The sequence below is a fragment of the Vipera ursinii genome, assembly GCF_947247035.1.
Source record: "Vipera ursinii genome assembly, chromosome: 6".
NCBI classification, from domain to species: Eukaryota; Metazoa; Chordata; class Lepidosauria; order Squamata; family Viperidae; genus Vipera; species Vipera ursinii.
This window is the reverse complement of record NC_139515.1, coordinates 56,886,816-56,903,700: the sequence shown is the minus strand read 5'-3', so window position 1 is coordinate 56,903,700 and position 16,885 is coordinate 56,886,816. Positions and strand designations below refer to the sequence as shown.

Below are 16,885 nucleotides of genomic sequence, written 5' to 3'. Positions count from 1 at the left end.
ACTTAATGTTTAGCATATATAATAAAGCTTTTAATTAGTATTTCATAGAACATGTTCTTAAATGAAAAACTAAATAGATAAAAGCTTAAAGGTAAATATGCCATCCTTGATCATTACATTCTTTATTTTTATTTATTAACTCACATTTTTGTGGGGAGATCATCACTAGGAGAACTATAATTCCTGCATGATTGATAATTCATAAAAAGCTTGACTTTTTAAATAATTGGTAAACCAAATTTTTTTTCCTGTTTTATATGATTTCTGTCTTTTTGCATCTAAAACTAGATAATTAGCTCACGTTTAATTATATATTTGCTAATTTTGTTCATATAACAATGTCAGTGAAGGAAGATAGTTACCAATAGGAATTTGTAGTGGAGAAGAATGATGACAGCTGTAATCTCTATCCATTTATCCATAAATATAAGTGAGTGTGAATAAATATAATTCTGCCATTCTGATCTGCAATGCCTGGATGTCTTTGTGTTCCTTCTTGAAAATACGCTGGCATATATTTGCAGCAAGCACAAACCTGTAGTGTGCTTGTAACATTCTAGCAATGTGTGGCAACTTACAACAGTAGTTTGACAAAACAGTAAAGGCCCTAAAGCAGGAGATGATGAAAGAACTCTTTTTAAGGAAAAGAATCAAACAAGGAAGCAATTTTGGGGAGCTTTAATACTATATGAATTCCTCACTTAGGAATGGGCTTTGGTCTTAGCCTTGGTCTAAATGATTTTAGCAACTCAATGAGATTAAGTTTAGGGAAATGTTGTTTTTACCTGGAGTTTATTTAATATAATCTACATTATAGGGTTGTTGTTTTTTTATTCAGCTGAAAATATCCAAGGAGTGGGTGGCAGTCCTGTCTCTTGGGAACACTTCTTCCATTCCTTGATGCTGTACCATGAACATTTACGTAAAGATTTGCCAAGCGCAGAGAGCATTCAGTATCGTCATCTTCCGCTCAGAGGCATCACACAGAAAGAACAGGATGGATTAATTGCCTTTCTGCAGCTTACTAAGACTATTGTGAAATGGGTAGGTAGTTACTTGATATACGAAAAAATTCAGTTGGCACATTATTCAATAGTCATTGACATATTTGGTCAGGAATAAATGCAAAAGGAGCTAAGAGGTGGCCATATATCTAATTTAACTGAAGGTAAATTTGGTGAGAGAAAAATTGTAAGAAAATGTTACAATTCTAAATGTTCATTTTTGGTATAAGGGACACTGTAACTGACAAGGCTTTATATCATTAAACAGTGATAGTTTTTCTTAATTTTTCAGAGTGAAAATGCGCGATTGGCTCTCTGTGAACATCCTCAGTGGACACCAGTAGTTATTATTCTGGGACTTCTGCAATGCAGTATACATCCAATTTTGAAAGCAGAGTTCTTAGAAACTCTCTCAGCCTTCGGGAAATCTCCAGAAATTGCTGCTTCACTATGGCAATCATTGGAATACACACAGGTATCTTGTAAGGGGAAGTTTATCCCTGTTCTGTACTTTGTCCAACTTATTTTAGAGCTGTGGTGGCACAGTGATTAGAATCAGTACTGCAGGCTAATTCAGCTCACTGCCAGTTTATCCTGACTGGCTCAAGGTTGACTCAGCCTTCCATCTTTCTAGGGTCGGTAAAATGAGAACCCATATTGTTGGGAGCAATGTGCCGGCTTTTGTAAACTGCTTAGAGAGGGCTGCAAAGCACTATGAAGTGGTATATAAATCAAAGAACTATTGCTATTATTTTATGTTTTCCAATTTGGAAAGTTGGTCTGCTGAACAAGAAAATCTGTTGAGCAAAACTGAGTTCCTGAATGCCCTTCCAAATTTAGGGTATTGTTTTCCTGTTTACATTATAAATCCCTGCTAATAGATGGGAAGTAGATGATAGAGGGGCAAGAAATCATTGTATGTAAGAAATAAGGATTTAATGGAAAATGTTTTAAACTCAAAATTCTGTCAACAAAATTGTTTCTTACAGAAGAGGGCCCTTAGAGGTGTGTGTGTGTGTGAATATGTATATATATATATATATATATATATGTCTGTGTGTGTATATGTGTGTGTATGTGTGTATGTGTGCATATATGTGTATGTGTATATATATGTGTGTGTGTGTATGTGTGTGTGTGTGTATACATACACATATATAGTATAGAAAGAAAAGTGCAGGTGCTTTAATTTTGGAGCAGGACCTGTCACTAAAGCTTTGTGCAATCAACAAAGTAATACTAGTTCATTCTTTTAATATTGTATTATTTTGCTAATGGTGACAAACATTTCATTTCTCTCCCATTTTGGAAGATATTGCAGACTGTAAGAACTCCAGGCCAAAGGCAAGCCATTGGTATTGAGGTAAATTGTCTGTACTTAGTCATTGTATTTGATGAATACTTGATTATATAATATGAGACAGTTGTTATCTTTCAGTAACTTGATGTTGGGAAATACCCACCTAGGCAGAAGGAGGCCTCAGTCATAGATTTAGCCTTGAGTCCTTGTGTAGGATTGACCCTCTCTTTCCTTTGAGCTCTGTAGAATCTTATCTGTTCCTAGACTTAAGTCTGGCAATGTGGGGAGATTCCTGTGTAATAGGCAGAATATAATACAGTAATGAGCTTGAACTTTTCATGTGCCTGACACTTGAAAATATACTGCTTTTTTAAACAAAATCATAAGAAAGAAAACAACATACATCTACCAAAAATCCATTATATCATTGGCTAGAGCCTCAATCCAGTTTAAAAAATAGAATCAATAATCTGATTTAAATCTTCCTTATTTTCTGGATGCAGTAGAATAAACTTGTGTGAAAACAGTGATACTCAAATTGCAGCTAGATCCTTTTGTAACTATAATTGTATTTAACTTGGAATTATTTAAGACGGTTTGGAGCCTTAAATCAGGTATCCCCAACCCCCAGGCCTATTTGCAACTGGCCGCAAGCCAACACACACGCACAGCTTGACTTACCTGAGCAGTGGGCTGGCGCACATGCGTGCACACAACTTGTCCCACACAAGCGGTCGGCCCGCATGCATATGTGCATGCAGCTCAACTTGCAGTTGATTGTGTGTGCGTGTATGCTGATACAGAGAAGTAGCTTCTGATGTTCTTTACAGCAGTTATAAATAAATTATAAATGATAAATCTTTAAAATTACAACATGTTTCTCTTATTTCTATAATTATCCTATTTATTTAATCATCAAAACCATAAATCAAGTTCATTTTGTCTTTAAAAAGCTCATAAGGGGGTTTCAGTCAGCAATAAACACAAATTTCTTTTCTCTAATCAAGTCAACTTAGCCATCTCAGAGACTTCCATCATCTTCAACAACTATTCCTTCACTATAGGACTCTTTCCATCTTTGTGCCTCACTGCAATTATTATATACTGTACAAATTTCCATGACTTTTTTGCAATTCTTTGTCCACTGGTCCCGCAAGAAACTCCTATAGTCTCAATTGTATATTAATCTGCAAAATTCAATCAATGTATATATTTGAATCCAAAATTGTATAGCTTTTTTACATATCTATCAAGCATGATAAAACGTTTCTTGTTTACATTTCCAACATGAATTTATACATTCTAGACAATTTCTCTGGTGACATATTCCATCATTTTATAAAAATTCTCTTTTAAGATTTTAACATGTAAATTTCAGTGGTTTCAGCCATTCTTCCCATCTGTATATTATAAACAATTTTTAGCCCACTTTATCATCCATTCTTTCCCATATTCTGTTTCACATTTCAAGTCAAGTGTATACATTTTAACAATTACATATTCATCATTTGTACATAATTTCATTTCAAACTCAGTCTTACAATGTTCAAAACCATAAACTCTTTTGTCTACTTTAAATCTTTCTAATAACCTGGAAATTTTAAGCATCTATGTCCTCTTGCCAGCAATTTTTTAAAAAATTTCTTTTGTATCCTTCTTGACCAGATTCCAGTATCTCACTATAAGATAGCCATTTGTGTTTGCCTACTATTTCTCATTTATAAAAGCTTGTTGTGCTAAGAGTCGCAAAGGTATTTTCAGGCAAAAACTAGATTTGTATCTATCCCATGTTCTCAATATGCCGCTTCTAATGTAATGATTTTTTAAATTCACATTAATTTTGACTTTGGTGTACCCCAGAAAGCCAAGCCACCCAAATCTCAGGTCATGTGCTTTTAACTCCAAAGCTTTTATTTCTAGCAACATCAGCTGCTTCATTCAAACCAAATAGCCAGCAACAAAATGCAATTTCAAATAGGTAAACCCAATCACCCTCTACCCTTTGCATCCTGCAACCTTATATTTAACTTATTTTTTTTCCACCTTCCATTCAAATTTAGATATATCCTTCTTCTGATGTTAAAAGTTTAGTTTGTTTAGGGTTTTAAAAATGGCAGTCTGAAAGTTTGTCTATGTATAAATTGTAGTATAACTTCTATGATGCTGAGGCTTTCATTACAACTTTTGTAATGCGGGTAGTTCTCAACTTATGACCACAATTGAACTCAAGATTTCTGTTGCTAAGCAAGACATTTGTTAAATGTGATTTGTCCCATTTTACAATCTTTCTTAAGTGAATCACTGCAGTTGTTAAGCTAGTAACATGTTTGTTAAGCGAGTCTGACTTCGCCATTGACTTTACTTGTCAGAAGGTCACAAAAGAGGATCACATGATTCTGGGACAATGCAACCATCATGAACTAGGTGCTAAGTGTCTGGATTTTGATCACATGACCATGGGGATGCTGCAAGGGTTGTAAGTGTGAAAAATGGTCATAAGTCACTTTTTCCAATGCTGTTATAACTTCAAATGATCACTGAACGATTGTAAGTTGAGGACTACCTGTAGGTTCAACCATCTTGCTCACAGTGGCACAGTATTTGTAGATACTGTAAATGATGATAATTATCTGTTTATTAGATTAAACATTATAGACCGAAATTATAAAATCGTTTGGGGGGGTTTGATGAAGGGCCTTTGAGAAAACTGGAAGAAGCATTTGCATGAGTTTATTTAAGAGTGGTAAATGAGATGGTATGTTGCCATTGTGTTTAAAAAGTCACATGTTTGGAATTTGACTTATATTCTTGGAAGGTTGAATTGAATGAAGTAGAATCCCGGTGTGAGGAATATCCTTTAACTCGTGCCTTCTGCCGGCTCATCAGTACCCTAGTAGAGAGTTCATTTCCTTCTAACCTGGGTGCTGGGCTGCGCCCACCAGGATTTGAGCCGTACCTTCATTTTCTGAGAGAATCTGTATTTCTTCGATTTCGGACCAGGGCCTACCGGAGAGCTGCTGAAAAGGTAAACATTATGTCTTGTAATGCATATTACTACAAATCTATGCAAATTTGTCTTTGTATCATCTTTATTTTGGTTATGTAATATTTCTGTAATCTCATGCCTTTGAAAAATCCTATGGCAATAGTAGTAACAATAATCTTACCATGGCGTTACAAGGGACATTCATGTATTGATTTGATTTGCTCTGTATGACCTCCCACTCAACATGTAGCTGTGGATGGTGAACAGCAAATTTAAACAATAATAGAATTATTTTTTCCAATAGCCGTTATAGACTTATAAAATCTGTGGTTTCCTCAGACCTTGTACTGAAAGTCAGAAGTTCTGCAAATGGAAAAGCATTTCAAGTAGGACTGAATTCGTTGTTCCAAATGCTGGGAATTTGCTGCTAAACTTTCTAGATATTTTACTGATTTGATTCAACACATTATTTCAGCTTTTAAACTGGAAAGTAAAGTTATAGACCTCCATTTACTTTTAGCTTATACAACAAGCTAATTGCTCCTTTTCAACGTTTACATATTGAAATAATATTATTTAAACATTATAATTTTTGTTATATCTCTGTGACCTAAAATTCCAATCCAGACTTTTTTCAATAATATATGGAAGTTTAAACAAGACTTTTTTCCCCTAAATGCAATCCTATATCAGCTAACCTGAAAAAGGCACTAATGAGATTTATTTGCACAATAATAAACTGAAGAAATTAATATGTACAGTGTTACTGGATTTCATTTCTATAGAATGTGAGTATTGGCCAATGTATATAGTGGGGTTGATTTTATTTCTGTTTCAGAACCATTTTATATTGGGAGTTGATTGAATTAAAGATTTCTTCAAGATTTCTTTGAGTGGAACAAGACTTATATCAGGAAATGTCTCATTTAAGCTCCTTCTGGCAGGAAAAAAAATTGGATCCAACTCATTTAATTAAAATATAACTTTATAACATTTTTAAAAATTAAATGAATATTTTGGACATGGTTTTTTGACAGTGGGAAGTAGCTGAAGTAGTTCTGGAGGTCTTTTATAAGTTGCTGAGTGACTATGAACCCCAACTTGAAGATTTTGTGGACCAATATGTAGATTTACAAGGTAGGCTATTTGCTGATCTCCTTTTACCTATTTTTGGTCTCTTGCTGGGAAAGAAAGCCAACAAAATCTCATGGAGTTTTTTTTTCTGATCTGTTGTTGACTGCTAAAGTGAGTATCTTTTTTCTCCATATCTCTCTTCTGGTCACTAGTTGGCAAGTACAGCTGATCTTTGCTTTTGAGTTCACTTACTGATATTACAATGGTACATGAAACTAAGTAGCTTCAAACCCAGTTAATTTTTGCTGGGAAACAACTGAGGACCCGTGTAAGATACTTTGTCTTGCATAATGAAAAGGCAAATACAGATGGGCATAAAGAGTTTTATGAATAAATAATTCACTACAGGCATAATTATAAGAGCCTTGGTGGAGCAGTGGGCTAATGCCTCCTTAAGTAACACCAGCTGCCTGCAATTAGTGCAGGTTCGCATCCCACCAGGCTCAAGGTTGACTCAGCCTTCCATCCTTCCGAGGTAGGTAAAATGAGGACCTAGATTGTTGGGGGCAATTAAGCTGACTTTGTAACAATGCCGCTTGGGGTGTGTGTGTGAAAGCCCTAATAAGCAGGCATATACATAGAATGAAGGCTACTGCTAAGCTTGTAAGCCGCCCTGAGTCTTTGGAGAAGGGCGGGATATAAATGGAATTAAATATTCTAAGTGCTCCTCAAAACAAGCAGGAATATTTATAGTTCAATGAGATTTCTATGTACAATGTTACAGTAGGGAATGGTGTGGATGCTTGCATGTAGAAATATGAAGAATTTAGATGCAGTGGCATTTTTAGAACTGGGGGAGTTTTAAAAATCATTTTCCCCAATGAAAATTTAGGAAAGACTTAGCAGTAGAATGGGAAGAGGAGGGAGGCAGTGACAAGGGAAAACCTTTAAAAATAAGGCTAAATATCTGGAAATGGAGTAAGTGATGCAAACCCCAAGAAAGATTATATTGGTTCGTATAAAGGTGGGAAATCAGTTTTTTGCTTTAGCTCACTTGATTTAAGAAAAGGGGGCAGTTCAGAGAAAAGGCAAGGTTTCAAGAATAAATGAAAGAATTTTGTGGGAAAATAGGGATTTTACACTTGTTTAAATCTTTACATGGGGAAAGGGAAAGGAGAAAATGAAAATGACCATGATTAGCTTTACATTTATGCTGGTAAATTGCAATCTCATAAATAACACATAAATAAATGTACTTCATTTTCTAGGAGAAGAAGTAATAGCTTATAAACCACCTGGGTTTAACCTGATGTATCATCTTTTGAATGAATCACCAATGCTGGAATTGTGTCTTAGCTTGTTGGAGGAAGGAGTTAAACAGCTAGATACCTATGCACCTTTCCCTGGTAAGTTGCAAGTTTCTTTTTAATTAAGATATCGAAATATCTACACAACTCTAGTATAGACTGTTGGGAAAAAACCTGATGACTCAAAACTGGCAGTTCTTGATGGGTTGTTTGTTGCCTCCATCAATGTAGTGTAAACTCACTGTGAATTGTTCCCCTTCTCCATTTCCCCCCAGTGGGGGAATTATGACTGTGTGATCTAATTGTTTGATTTGTTTTCTTTAGGTAAAAAGCATTTGGAGAAGGCTGTACAGTATTGTCTTGGGCTGCTCAATCTAACTCTACAGAAAGAGAACCTTTTCATGGACTTCTTAAGAGAAAGCCATCTCTCTCTCATTGTTACCGCATTAGAACAGCTGCTGCAAGGAATCAATCCTCGTACTAAAAAAGCTGACCATGTGGTAAATATTGCCAGGTAAGTCCCAAAAATTTAGAAAACTTGCTGTGGCTTTAGAAATGCTGCATTTTTTACTCAGAGCGTATCTGTTCCAGATGTTCCTATAGCATGAGTGCTTAGAAAAATTCCATTAATAGCTGGCTTCATAAAAATAGAATACTGTCCCTCTATTCATCTACAGTAATTCATAGGATTGAGCTGTACATTTGTTAAGAACATTTCCAAACAACTTCTATTTATATTGTGAATAATATTATATTTTAATTTAATTAATTTGATGTTATAATATGTTCATGTGACCTGTAGAAATTGGGATTTAAGAAACAATTGAATTAGGAAATAAAATGTAAGCTGCTTTTCCTCCCAAGTATAGGATAATGATTTGAATAAAGTTACACCTATGTATTCCAGGTATATTGTAAAACAAAATACAGGTATAGTGACGTTCTATTCAATACATGGGTTGCCATCATTATTTCTCTATAATGTTATTTTTTAAAGGTATCTTTATCATGGTAATACCAATCCTGAACTGGCTTTTGAAAGTTCCAAGATTCTTTGTTGCATTTCTTGCAATTCTAACATTCAGGTCAAGCTGATTGGAGACTTCACACAAGACCAGGTAATTGCAATTAATTTTTTTAAGCAAGAAAAAGGGAATTGTTATCCAATTATCAGCAAATGATTTATTAATAGAGATGTGCAAATGTTCTGGGTTTGAACCATTCCATGAGCAGAACAGCTGGTTTCAGCTAACTGTTCTCTGACCGAAACCCACATGTTTTTCAAGTTTTGATCTATATGTGGAGTGGATCTATTTTGTTGTCTATACAGACTGAATCATGATTATTTCAAGCAAAAGGGTTTTTTGGGGGGCTGGGGACAGGAAAAACCTAGGACTGGACATTTCCTCTGTGATGCCATGTAAATGGCTAAGCAGAGAAAAGAAAGAGGCAGTGATGGACAGATGGGGGATCTGTAGTGGCACATAAGGCATGAGGACGAGGGAAGGGAGATGATGGTATATCCCAGCGTTGCTCTACTCACCCAATAAAATCATTTGGACAATCCCTCACACGTTTATTTCTTTTCTTTTTTAAAATATATATTCAATTTTATTTTCCCATTTCTTCCACAAACAAGTCAACAAATATAAATACATACACTTAAGTTTGGGTGCTGCTCGTCCATTTCCCCTTTCACTGCAACCATTCTCTCTCTTCCCTCTTCTCTACTGTTTATTTCAACTGACGCCTGGAACAATGAAAATATTCTAGGTTTTGTTTCTGCTGAAATGTGATAGCTCTGAAATAATGTAGCATAACTTTGGTAATGTATGGCTTATTTAAGCATTTTTGTGTACTATTCTAGGTTTGGATATGTTTATATACCTATAAATCATCTATTAATATCTTATTTTTTTACTTTTCTTTTAATTACAAATCTAGAGTATCAGTCAGAAACTAATGGCTGGATTTGTGGAATGTTTGGACAATGAAACTGCAGAAGAAATAATTAATCCTGATGAAGGTATGAAAGTTGATCATTTTATTTTATTTTTATTTTCAAAAATGAAAATGCTTGTGTTTATTTGCACTATGTTATTCTTTTAATTTCAGAAGATAGAATAATAATGAAAGACTGCATTTAGAAGTCTGTACTATTTAAAATTTTAGTTCTTATCATTTTCAACAAAATTATAGTTAGCCTGCCAAAAGACTGCCAAAAAATTACATTTACAAAATAATTTCACAAATATATTAATTTTTCTGCTTTCCATAATTTATATTTATGGGTGAGATGATGATTATGCAGTTAATTCAGAAACAGATTGATACCTTCTGAAATACTTTAAACAGAAGTTTTCATACTTGTATTTCGGTTGCTCATTGAGAAATGTGCAGATGGTTGTAAATTAGACTAATTAAAGATACATATGCATTAACTGCTTGCTGAATAATCCACTTTTAATATAAATGTGTGTGCTTGATTCAAAGAATTTGAAGGTGAAAGGAAGCAAGCACCGATATTCCATGAAACAAGGATTAATATTCTGAACCTTCTCATTACCTCTCTGGAGTGCAAGCCACCCAATCTTGCTCTGTATCTTCTTGGTTATGAATTTAGGAAGCCTGTCAGCACTACAAATCTGCAAGATCCAGGTACCCAACTGAAAGTGCTCTGAGGACAGAGAAAGAGGGAAGTGGCTAGCTACCATCTGGAAAAAACCTACACTTGGATAGTGATATTTTATTTCATTTTAATTTTCCAGTATAGCATAATATTAATATGGTACACAGAATAAATGTTAAATGTTTTCAATTTTAAAATCAGTGCATTGTAGAAAGTGCATCTAGATGCAAAATCTGCAAATCTGGGTACTTTTATCCATCATATCACTTTTGTAATAAAATGCAACATTAAACTACTGTAATTTTACAAGAACAAACTCTTTGCCATTTCTAGCTAGTATCATAAAAAGTACACTAAAATTTCAAACAGAATGAAATTTGGTTTTTTTATTTTCCATGTGAATTACCTTATGCCTTCTATACAGTTTATCTAAACAAGTGTCTTAAATCCTTAAGGTGTGTTGGGTTGCCCTCGTACTTGCCTTCATGCTATTTTGAATATATTAGAGAATGGTACTGAAACAAGATCTGATCCCACAGCAGTTCGGGAATCTCCACATCTGGCAGAGTTGTGTTATCAGGTATGAAAGAAATTTTGAGTAAATTTTGAATTTAAATTTTGCATATACAGCCAATCAGCTTTAAGTGTTTTTGTAGCTTTTTGTAGTTTTACAGTGCTATTTTGATTCTTAAAATAATTTATATCACAGGCCTACGTATGATTACAGAGAAAGATGCCTCTTTGAATTCAGGGATATTTTCTTTTAGATAATTATATATCTGAATCCTTCACTTTATAGCATTGGAGCCTGAGCTGATTTTTAAAAATACAGCTGTTACATGTAAGTCATTTAAATCAGTGAAGGCAGTTTTAATACTGTGTTGTTAATAATTCAGCTATGTTTTTTAACCTGATATTCTTTGTAAAATTTTAAAAGGAATGCATGTTTTTTTGTTTATACCCAAAGACACACATGATTTTTTTTTTTTGGATTAACAGGTGATCTATCAGTTATGTGCGTGCTCAGACACATCAGGACCAACTATGAGATATTTGAGAACTAGCCAGGACTTTTTATTCTCTCAATTGCAGCACCTTCCTTTTTGTGTCAAAGGTAACACTTGAAATGCATTTTTAATTGGAGGTACCGTATATACTTGAGTATAAGCCGAATTTTTCAGCCCACTTTTTGGGCTGAAAAAATCCACTTCGGCTTATACTCCAGTCAACAACAACAAAAAAAAAGAACTGTCCCTTCGTTCGGAACAGGCTGCTGAGAGAAGGGAGGGCTGGGCTCCCTACGCTGCCGTGGGTGCGGCTGCGGGTCCGGCGTTGGCCCGCCGACCAGCTGATGGGCGCGGGCGTGGCCGGGCTGTCCCCGGAGCCGGGCGGGTTCCACCGGCTGGGCTCCCCACAGCTGCCTCAGCAGTTGGCGCGCCCGCGGGTCCGGCGTTCGCCCGCCGAACAGCTGATGGGCGCGGGTGTGGCCGGGCTGTCCCCAGAGCCGGGCGGGTTCCACCGGCGTTCGGCGTTCGCCCGCCAAACAGCTGATGGGCGCGGGCGTGGCCGTGCTGTCCCCAGAGCCGGGTGGGTTCCACCGGCGTTCGGCGTTCGCCCGCCGAACAGCTGATGGGCGCGGGCGTGGACGGGCTGTCTCCAGAGCCGGGCGGGTTCCACCGGCTGGGCTCCCCACGGCTGCCTCAGCAGTTGGCGCGCCCGCGGGTCCGGCGTTCGCCCGCCGAACAGCTGATGGGCGCAGGCGTGGCCGGGCTGTCCCCAGAGCCGGGCGGGTTCCACCGGCGTTCGCCGTTCGCCCGCCGAACAGCTGATGGGCGTGGCCGTGGCCGCGCTGTCTCCGGAGCCGGGCGGGTTCCACCGGCTGGGCTCCCCACGGCTGCCCGTAGGGCTTGACACCTGGCAGCACATCCCGCAGGGAAGGTCTGCTAGGGAGGCGGCAGTCAAGCGTTGTTTCCCTCCTCGTGCGCGTGCGTGTGTGTGTCAGACCCGCGGGAATGGCTGGCAAGGAAGCGGCGTCCCCCCCCCTCCTGTGTGTCGGGCCCACGGGGCTTGACACACAGAGAAACGCAAATGCCGGACTGCCGCCACCTTTACTAGCCATTCCTGCGGGTCTCACACACACACACACACACACGCACGAGGGGGAGAAACAACGCTGGACTGCCGCCACCTGTTCGGCGGACGAACGCCGAATGCCGGTGGAACCCGCCCGGCTCTGGGGACAGCCCGGCCACGCCCGCGCCCATCAGCTGTTCGGTGGGCGAACACCGGACCCGCGGACGCGCCAACTGCTGAGGCAGCCGTGGGGAGCCCAGCCGGTGGAACCCGCCCGGCTCCGGAGACAGCCCGTCCACGCCCGCGCCCATCAGCTGTTCGGCGGGCGAACGTCGAATGCCGGTGGAACCCGCCCGGCTCTGGGGACAGCCCGGCCATGCCCGCGCCCATCAGCTGTTCGGCGGGCGAACGCCGGTGGAACCCGCCCGGCTCTGGGGACAGCCCGGCCACGCCTGCGCCCATCAGCTGTTCGGCGGGCGAACGCTGAACGCCGGTGGAACCCGCCTGGCTCTGGGGACAGCCCGGCCACGCCCGCACCCATCAGCTGTTCGGCGGGCGAACACCGAACGCCGGTGGAACCCGCCCGGCTCTGGGGACAGCCCGGCCACGCCCGCGCCCATCAGCTGTTCGGCGGGCGAATGCGGACCCGCGGGCGCGCCAACTGCTGAGGCAGCTGTGGGGAGCCCAGCCGGTGGAACCCGCCCGGCTCCGGGGACAGCCCGGCCACGCCCGCGCCCATCAGCTGGTCGGCGGGCCAACGCCGGACCCGCAGCCGCACCCACGGTCGGGGGGGCGAACGGGGGCAGCCATGAACGGCCACAGAGCACACGTGCCGGCAGGGATGGCTGGGAGACGGCTGCCGGTGGTCGCGCAGCTCCATCAGCTGAGAGGCGGCAAGAAACAGCCGCCGGCGGAGTCAACGAGCAGCTCGTCGTGGCACAGAATATAGATATGTTGCTAAGAAGGGGCCAAGCTTATACTTATACTCGGCTTATACTCGAGTCAATAACATTTTCCAGTTTTTTGGGGTAAAATTAGGGGTCTTGGCTTATACTCGAGTCGGCTTATACTCAAGTATATACGGTATTTTATTCTATTGCTTTGAAACATTGTTTCATTCTAGGTTGAAATACTTTAGTCTTGCAGAAAAGCTATTTTTATCTCAGAATATTAGAAATCTTGCCTTGGAAGGCAGAGAAATGCATCTTCCTTCTTTTGTGACTCTTCATGCGTCCTATGCTTTCTTTTTTGCTTCTTTTCCACCTCAGCATTGGGAAAGAATGGTCAGGAAGCATGACCGTTGAGGAATCTCATTTTGGAATTAGACCATATTGCAATATGAGTGCTCTCAAACAGTCTAAGCTAAGGTTTCAAAGCATGCCAGAGTAGGATGGCTATGTTTTCCCAATGTGAATTATTTTACTCTGCTGTACTGTTTCTTTCTTTCACTTCTACTCAGAGCATGAGATTCCTGCCTTGAATCAGATGTCATGGCTAATGAAAACTGCATCTATAGAATTGCGAGTTACTTCCCTGAACCGCCAGCGTTCTCACACACAGAGATTGTTACAGCTCCTTCTTGATGATGTACCAGTCAAATCTTATTTAGGTAAATGGAATTTGGCTGGATAGATAGAAGGGTTAAGACTGTTATACCTAAAGGCCATTTTTTAAAAATTTTCTGAATTAGCTCTCACTTTCATATCCAGTTGTTACAACTTTTACCATAACATTTTCTAGTTCGTCTCACAGTTACGATTTTAGGAGTGAGGGAAGCAAGTACTACTTAGATAATGGAGATATTGGTTTAGCCAGAGCTGACATATTAATAGCAGTGATAGATTATTCAGTATAACACATTACTCTTGCCTATTAACAGGATACATAGCTTTTATTGTTCATCTCTCTAAGTGTAAATTAGGATTGGATGGAATTTATTGCTATCAACGTGTTACAAAGTTACGTTAGTATAAGCCAGGGGTAGGCAACCTTGGCTCTTTTATGACTCGTGGACTTCAACTCCCAGAATTCCTGAGTCAGCCATGCTGACTCAGGAATTCTGGGAGTTGAAGTCCACGAGTCATAAAAGGGCCAAGGTTGCCTACCCCCGGTATAAGCGAAGCACTTCTCTTTGGACTATTAAAGAAGTTTGTATCTTTCAGTTTGTGCAGCTGCTTTAAAATGCACGGGCATTTTGCATTTTATTTTAAATTTATGCTGTGATGAAATTGAGTGGCTTATAAATTAATTTTAAGTTTTAAAATTCAATTTTCTTAGCTGATGGTGAAGGAGGGATAGAAGATGATAGTCGTTCTGTCACTGGATTCCTTCACTTTGATACTGTTTCCAAGGGTAAGTCACTTGTGAAGACCTACTTTTCAGATTTTGATTAGGAATACAGAGACAATTATATTGAACTGATGCAATAAAACTATAGCAGCTTTCATTCCTAAGGCAGACTAAAACTCAGTCTCCTGGTTTCTATCCTAGTGCCTTCCCAACCTTTTCTATGCTCCACACTCCTTGAAAATGTTTGATTAATGTTCTCGCCCCTTACAAAAGTAATTGTGATTCGTGACTTATCATTAAGGAATACAATCCACTCTTCTCACATCCCTGAAATGCCATCTCACACCCCCTGGGAATGCTGGCACCCCTCGTTACCCTAGACCATGGGTGTCAAACTGCCGGCCTGTAGGCCGGACGCGTCAGATGGAAGCCGTACCCACCCCATTGCTGGCAATGGCAAAACAGTCCCAATACGTTGTGTGACATCACATGACGTCGCATATTTCACATGTCTGCCCTAGACCAAGCTGCCTGGTTCTCTCTTTTTTGCCTGGCTGTTTGTTATAATCAGAACATTCAAAAATAGTTAGAAAAATCATAATGCACTTAAATTTGTAAATGATAGATAAATGTCTATATAGGTATTATATGTTTATATAATACATTCCATTTTTTGGCTTCTAGCATACATATTTTGTGATATTTCTATGCTGTTATTTAACATGAAATTCTAGAGCATTGCATAGAAGGGAAGCAACTTAATCCATTACAAAGAAACAAGTGGGCACAATGCAGAAACTGATAAACCATTTGAAGTTTATTGGGACTTTTCCCTTTTATTAACTTCCTAAAATACTGTATGGTAGGAGAAGGACAGGTAGAGCCAGGAGCAGAGTTAAGCAAGTCATCAACCTAGAGTTGTTACATTCCAACAAAGGGTGTAAGTCCAAACTCTCTTGCATTATCCTCTGCCAATTTAGCACTGAAAGCTAGTTGACTAGAATCTTGTTTAGAGGCTTGAGCAATAAATCTTCTTAACTGCAACTTAATGTATTGTCATGATTCTTTGCCCTGACAGTGAAGTTCAATATGACCAGCTTCAAGAGCATAAAATTTAATAAATACTAAAGCACTTACAGTTCTGTTTTGTATATTGTAATTACCTGCTGGATTGGAGCTACACTGTTTCAGAATTTAACTATAAATATACTGTGGTGTCTGATGGTGTAACTTAATTAATTTTCTTGAGATATATTAATAGGAATAAATTATAGAATTGTGATAAATAGAAAAAAATATCTAAATCATAAAGCTTGTCATTTATATTTTCTGAGTGTAGCTGAATTCTGTCTGATTTCCAGAAATTTCTAAATTGATTTCTAATATCTTCAGTGCACAGGAAAATCTTGAGCATCCTTGATTCAATTGACTTCAGTCAAGAGATTCCAGAGCCTTTGCAACTAGATTTTTTTGACCGTGGTCAAATAGAGGAGGTCATTGCTAACTGTGAGAATAGGACTGCACATGGACCAATTATTTGCAATGTGAAGGTCAGCAAGGTTCGGGAAATGTTGGGGTTGTCCAAAAATATATAGAAACACACTTTAAGAACTTGATCAACCCACAGTAACGCATGTATGGCCCCCCTGCTTGAGTCTGAAAGCAAAAAGTTTAAAATGGATTTTGGTTCCCAGTTTTATTAGGGGCCAGAATTGTTACTTATTTATTTATCAAGTTTGCTTCGTGTTCTTAAAATATGGTAATTCTGGGATTGAATATCTAGTCTTAATATATCCATTATTTTCAATATATCCCATATATCAGTGGTGGCGAACCTTTTAGCGACCGAGTGCCCAAACCACAACCCAAAACCCATTTATCACCGGGTGCCGGGTGGGCGTGGTCGACTGGGTGGGCATGGCCACAGTGGTCATGGCAGTCTGGGTGGGCGTGGCCGCAATGGGTGTGGCCACCTTGATGATGCTGGTGGGAAGGGACGCCTGTGGGGGCCAGGCAGGGTTGGGGGAGATCCAGGGTGCCTCTGGAAGGTGGGGGGTGGACTGAAGGCTCGTCCTGCGGGGTGAGGTGAGGCGAGGCAGGGTGGGTATGCCAATTGTCATGGGGCAAGGCAAGGTGAGGCAGGGGCTGGAGCATTTGCTGCCTGACACCATCGGCCCCCACAGAGGCCAGCGAATGCTTGGGGGCCGACAGTGTCCGTCAGCA

General features: G+C 39.6%; 1 protein-coding gene across 1 annotated transcript in view; it reads left to right on the top strand.

Moving 5' to 3' along the window:
• Positions 1-16,885, top strand: part of NUP205 (nucleoporin 205) — a 49,958-nt gene that overhangs the window by 17,524 nt on the left and 15,549 nt on the right. Inside the window, exons 12-26 of the mRNA XM_083366734.1 lie at positions 839-1,044; positions 1,297-1,479; positions 2,317-2,367; positions 5,120-5,329; positions 6,328-6,427; positions 7,633-7,770; positions 7,996-8,185; positions 8,669-8,789; positions 9,616-9,697; positions 10,165-10,329; positions 10,756-10,880; positions 11,300-11,414; positions 13,833-13,982; positions 14,651-14,725; positions 16,055-16,212. Coding sequence (XP_083222860.1) covers positions 839-1,044; positions 1,297-1,479; positions 2,317-2,367; positions 5,120-5,329; positions 6,328-6,427; positions 7,633-7,770; positions 7,996-8,185; positions 8,669-8,789; positions 9,616-9,697; positions 10,165-10,329; positions 10,756-10,880; positions 11,300-11,414; positions 13,833-13,982; positions 14,651-14,725; positions 16,055-16,212 — 2,069 coding nt within the window. The remainder of the gene's footprint in view (positions 1-838; positions 1,045-1,296; positions 1,480-2,316; positions 2,368-5,119; positions 5,330-6,327; positions 6,428-7,632; positions 7,771-7,995; positions 8,186-8,668; positions 8,790-9,615; positions 9,698-10,164; positions 10,330-10,755; positions 10,881-11,299; positions 11,415-13,832; positions 13,983-14,650; positions 14,726-16,054; positions 16,213-16,885) is intronic.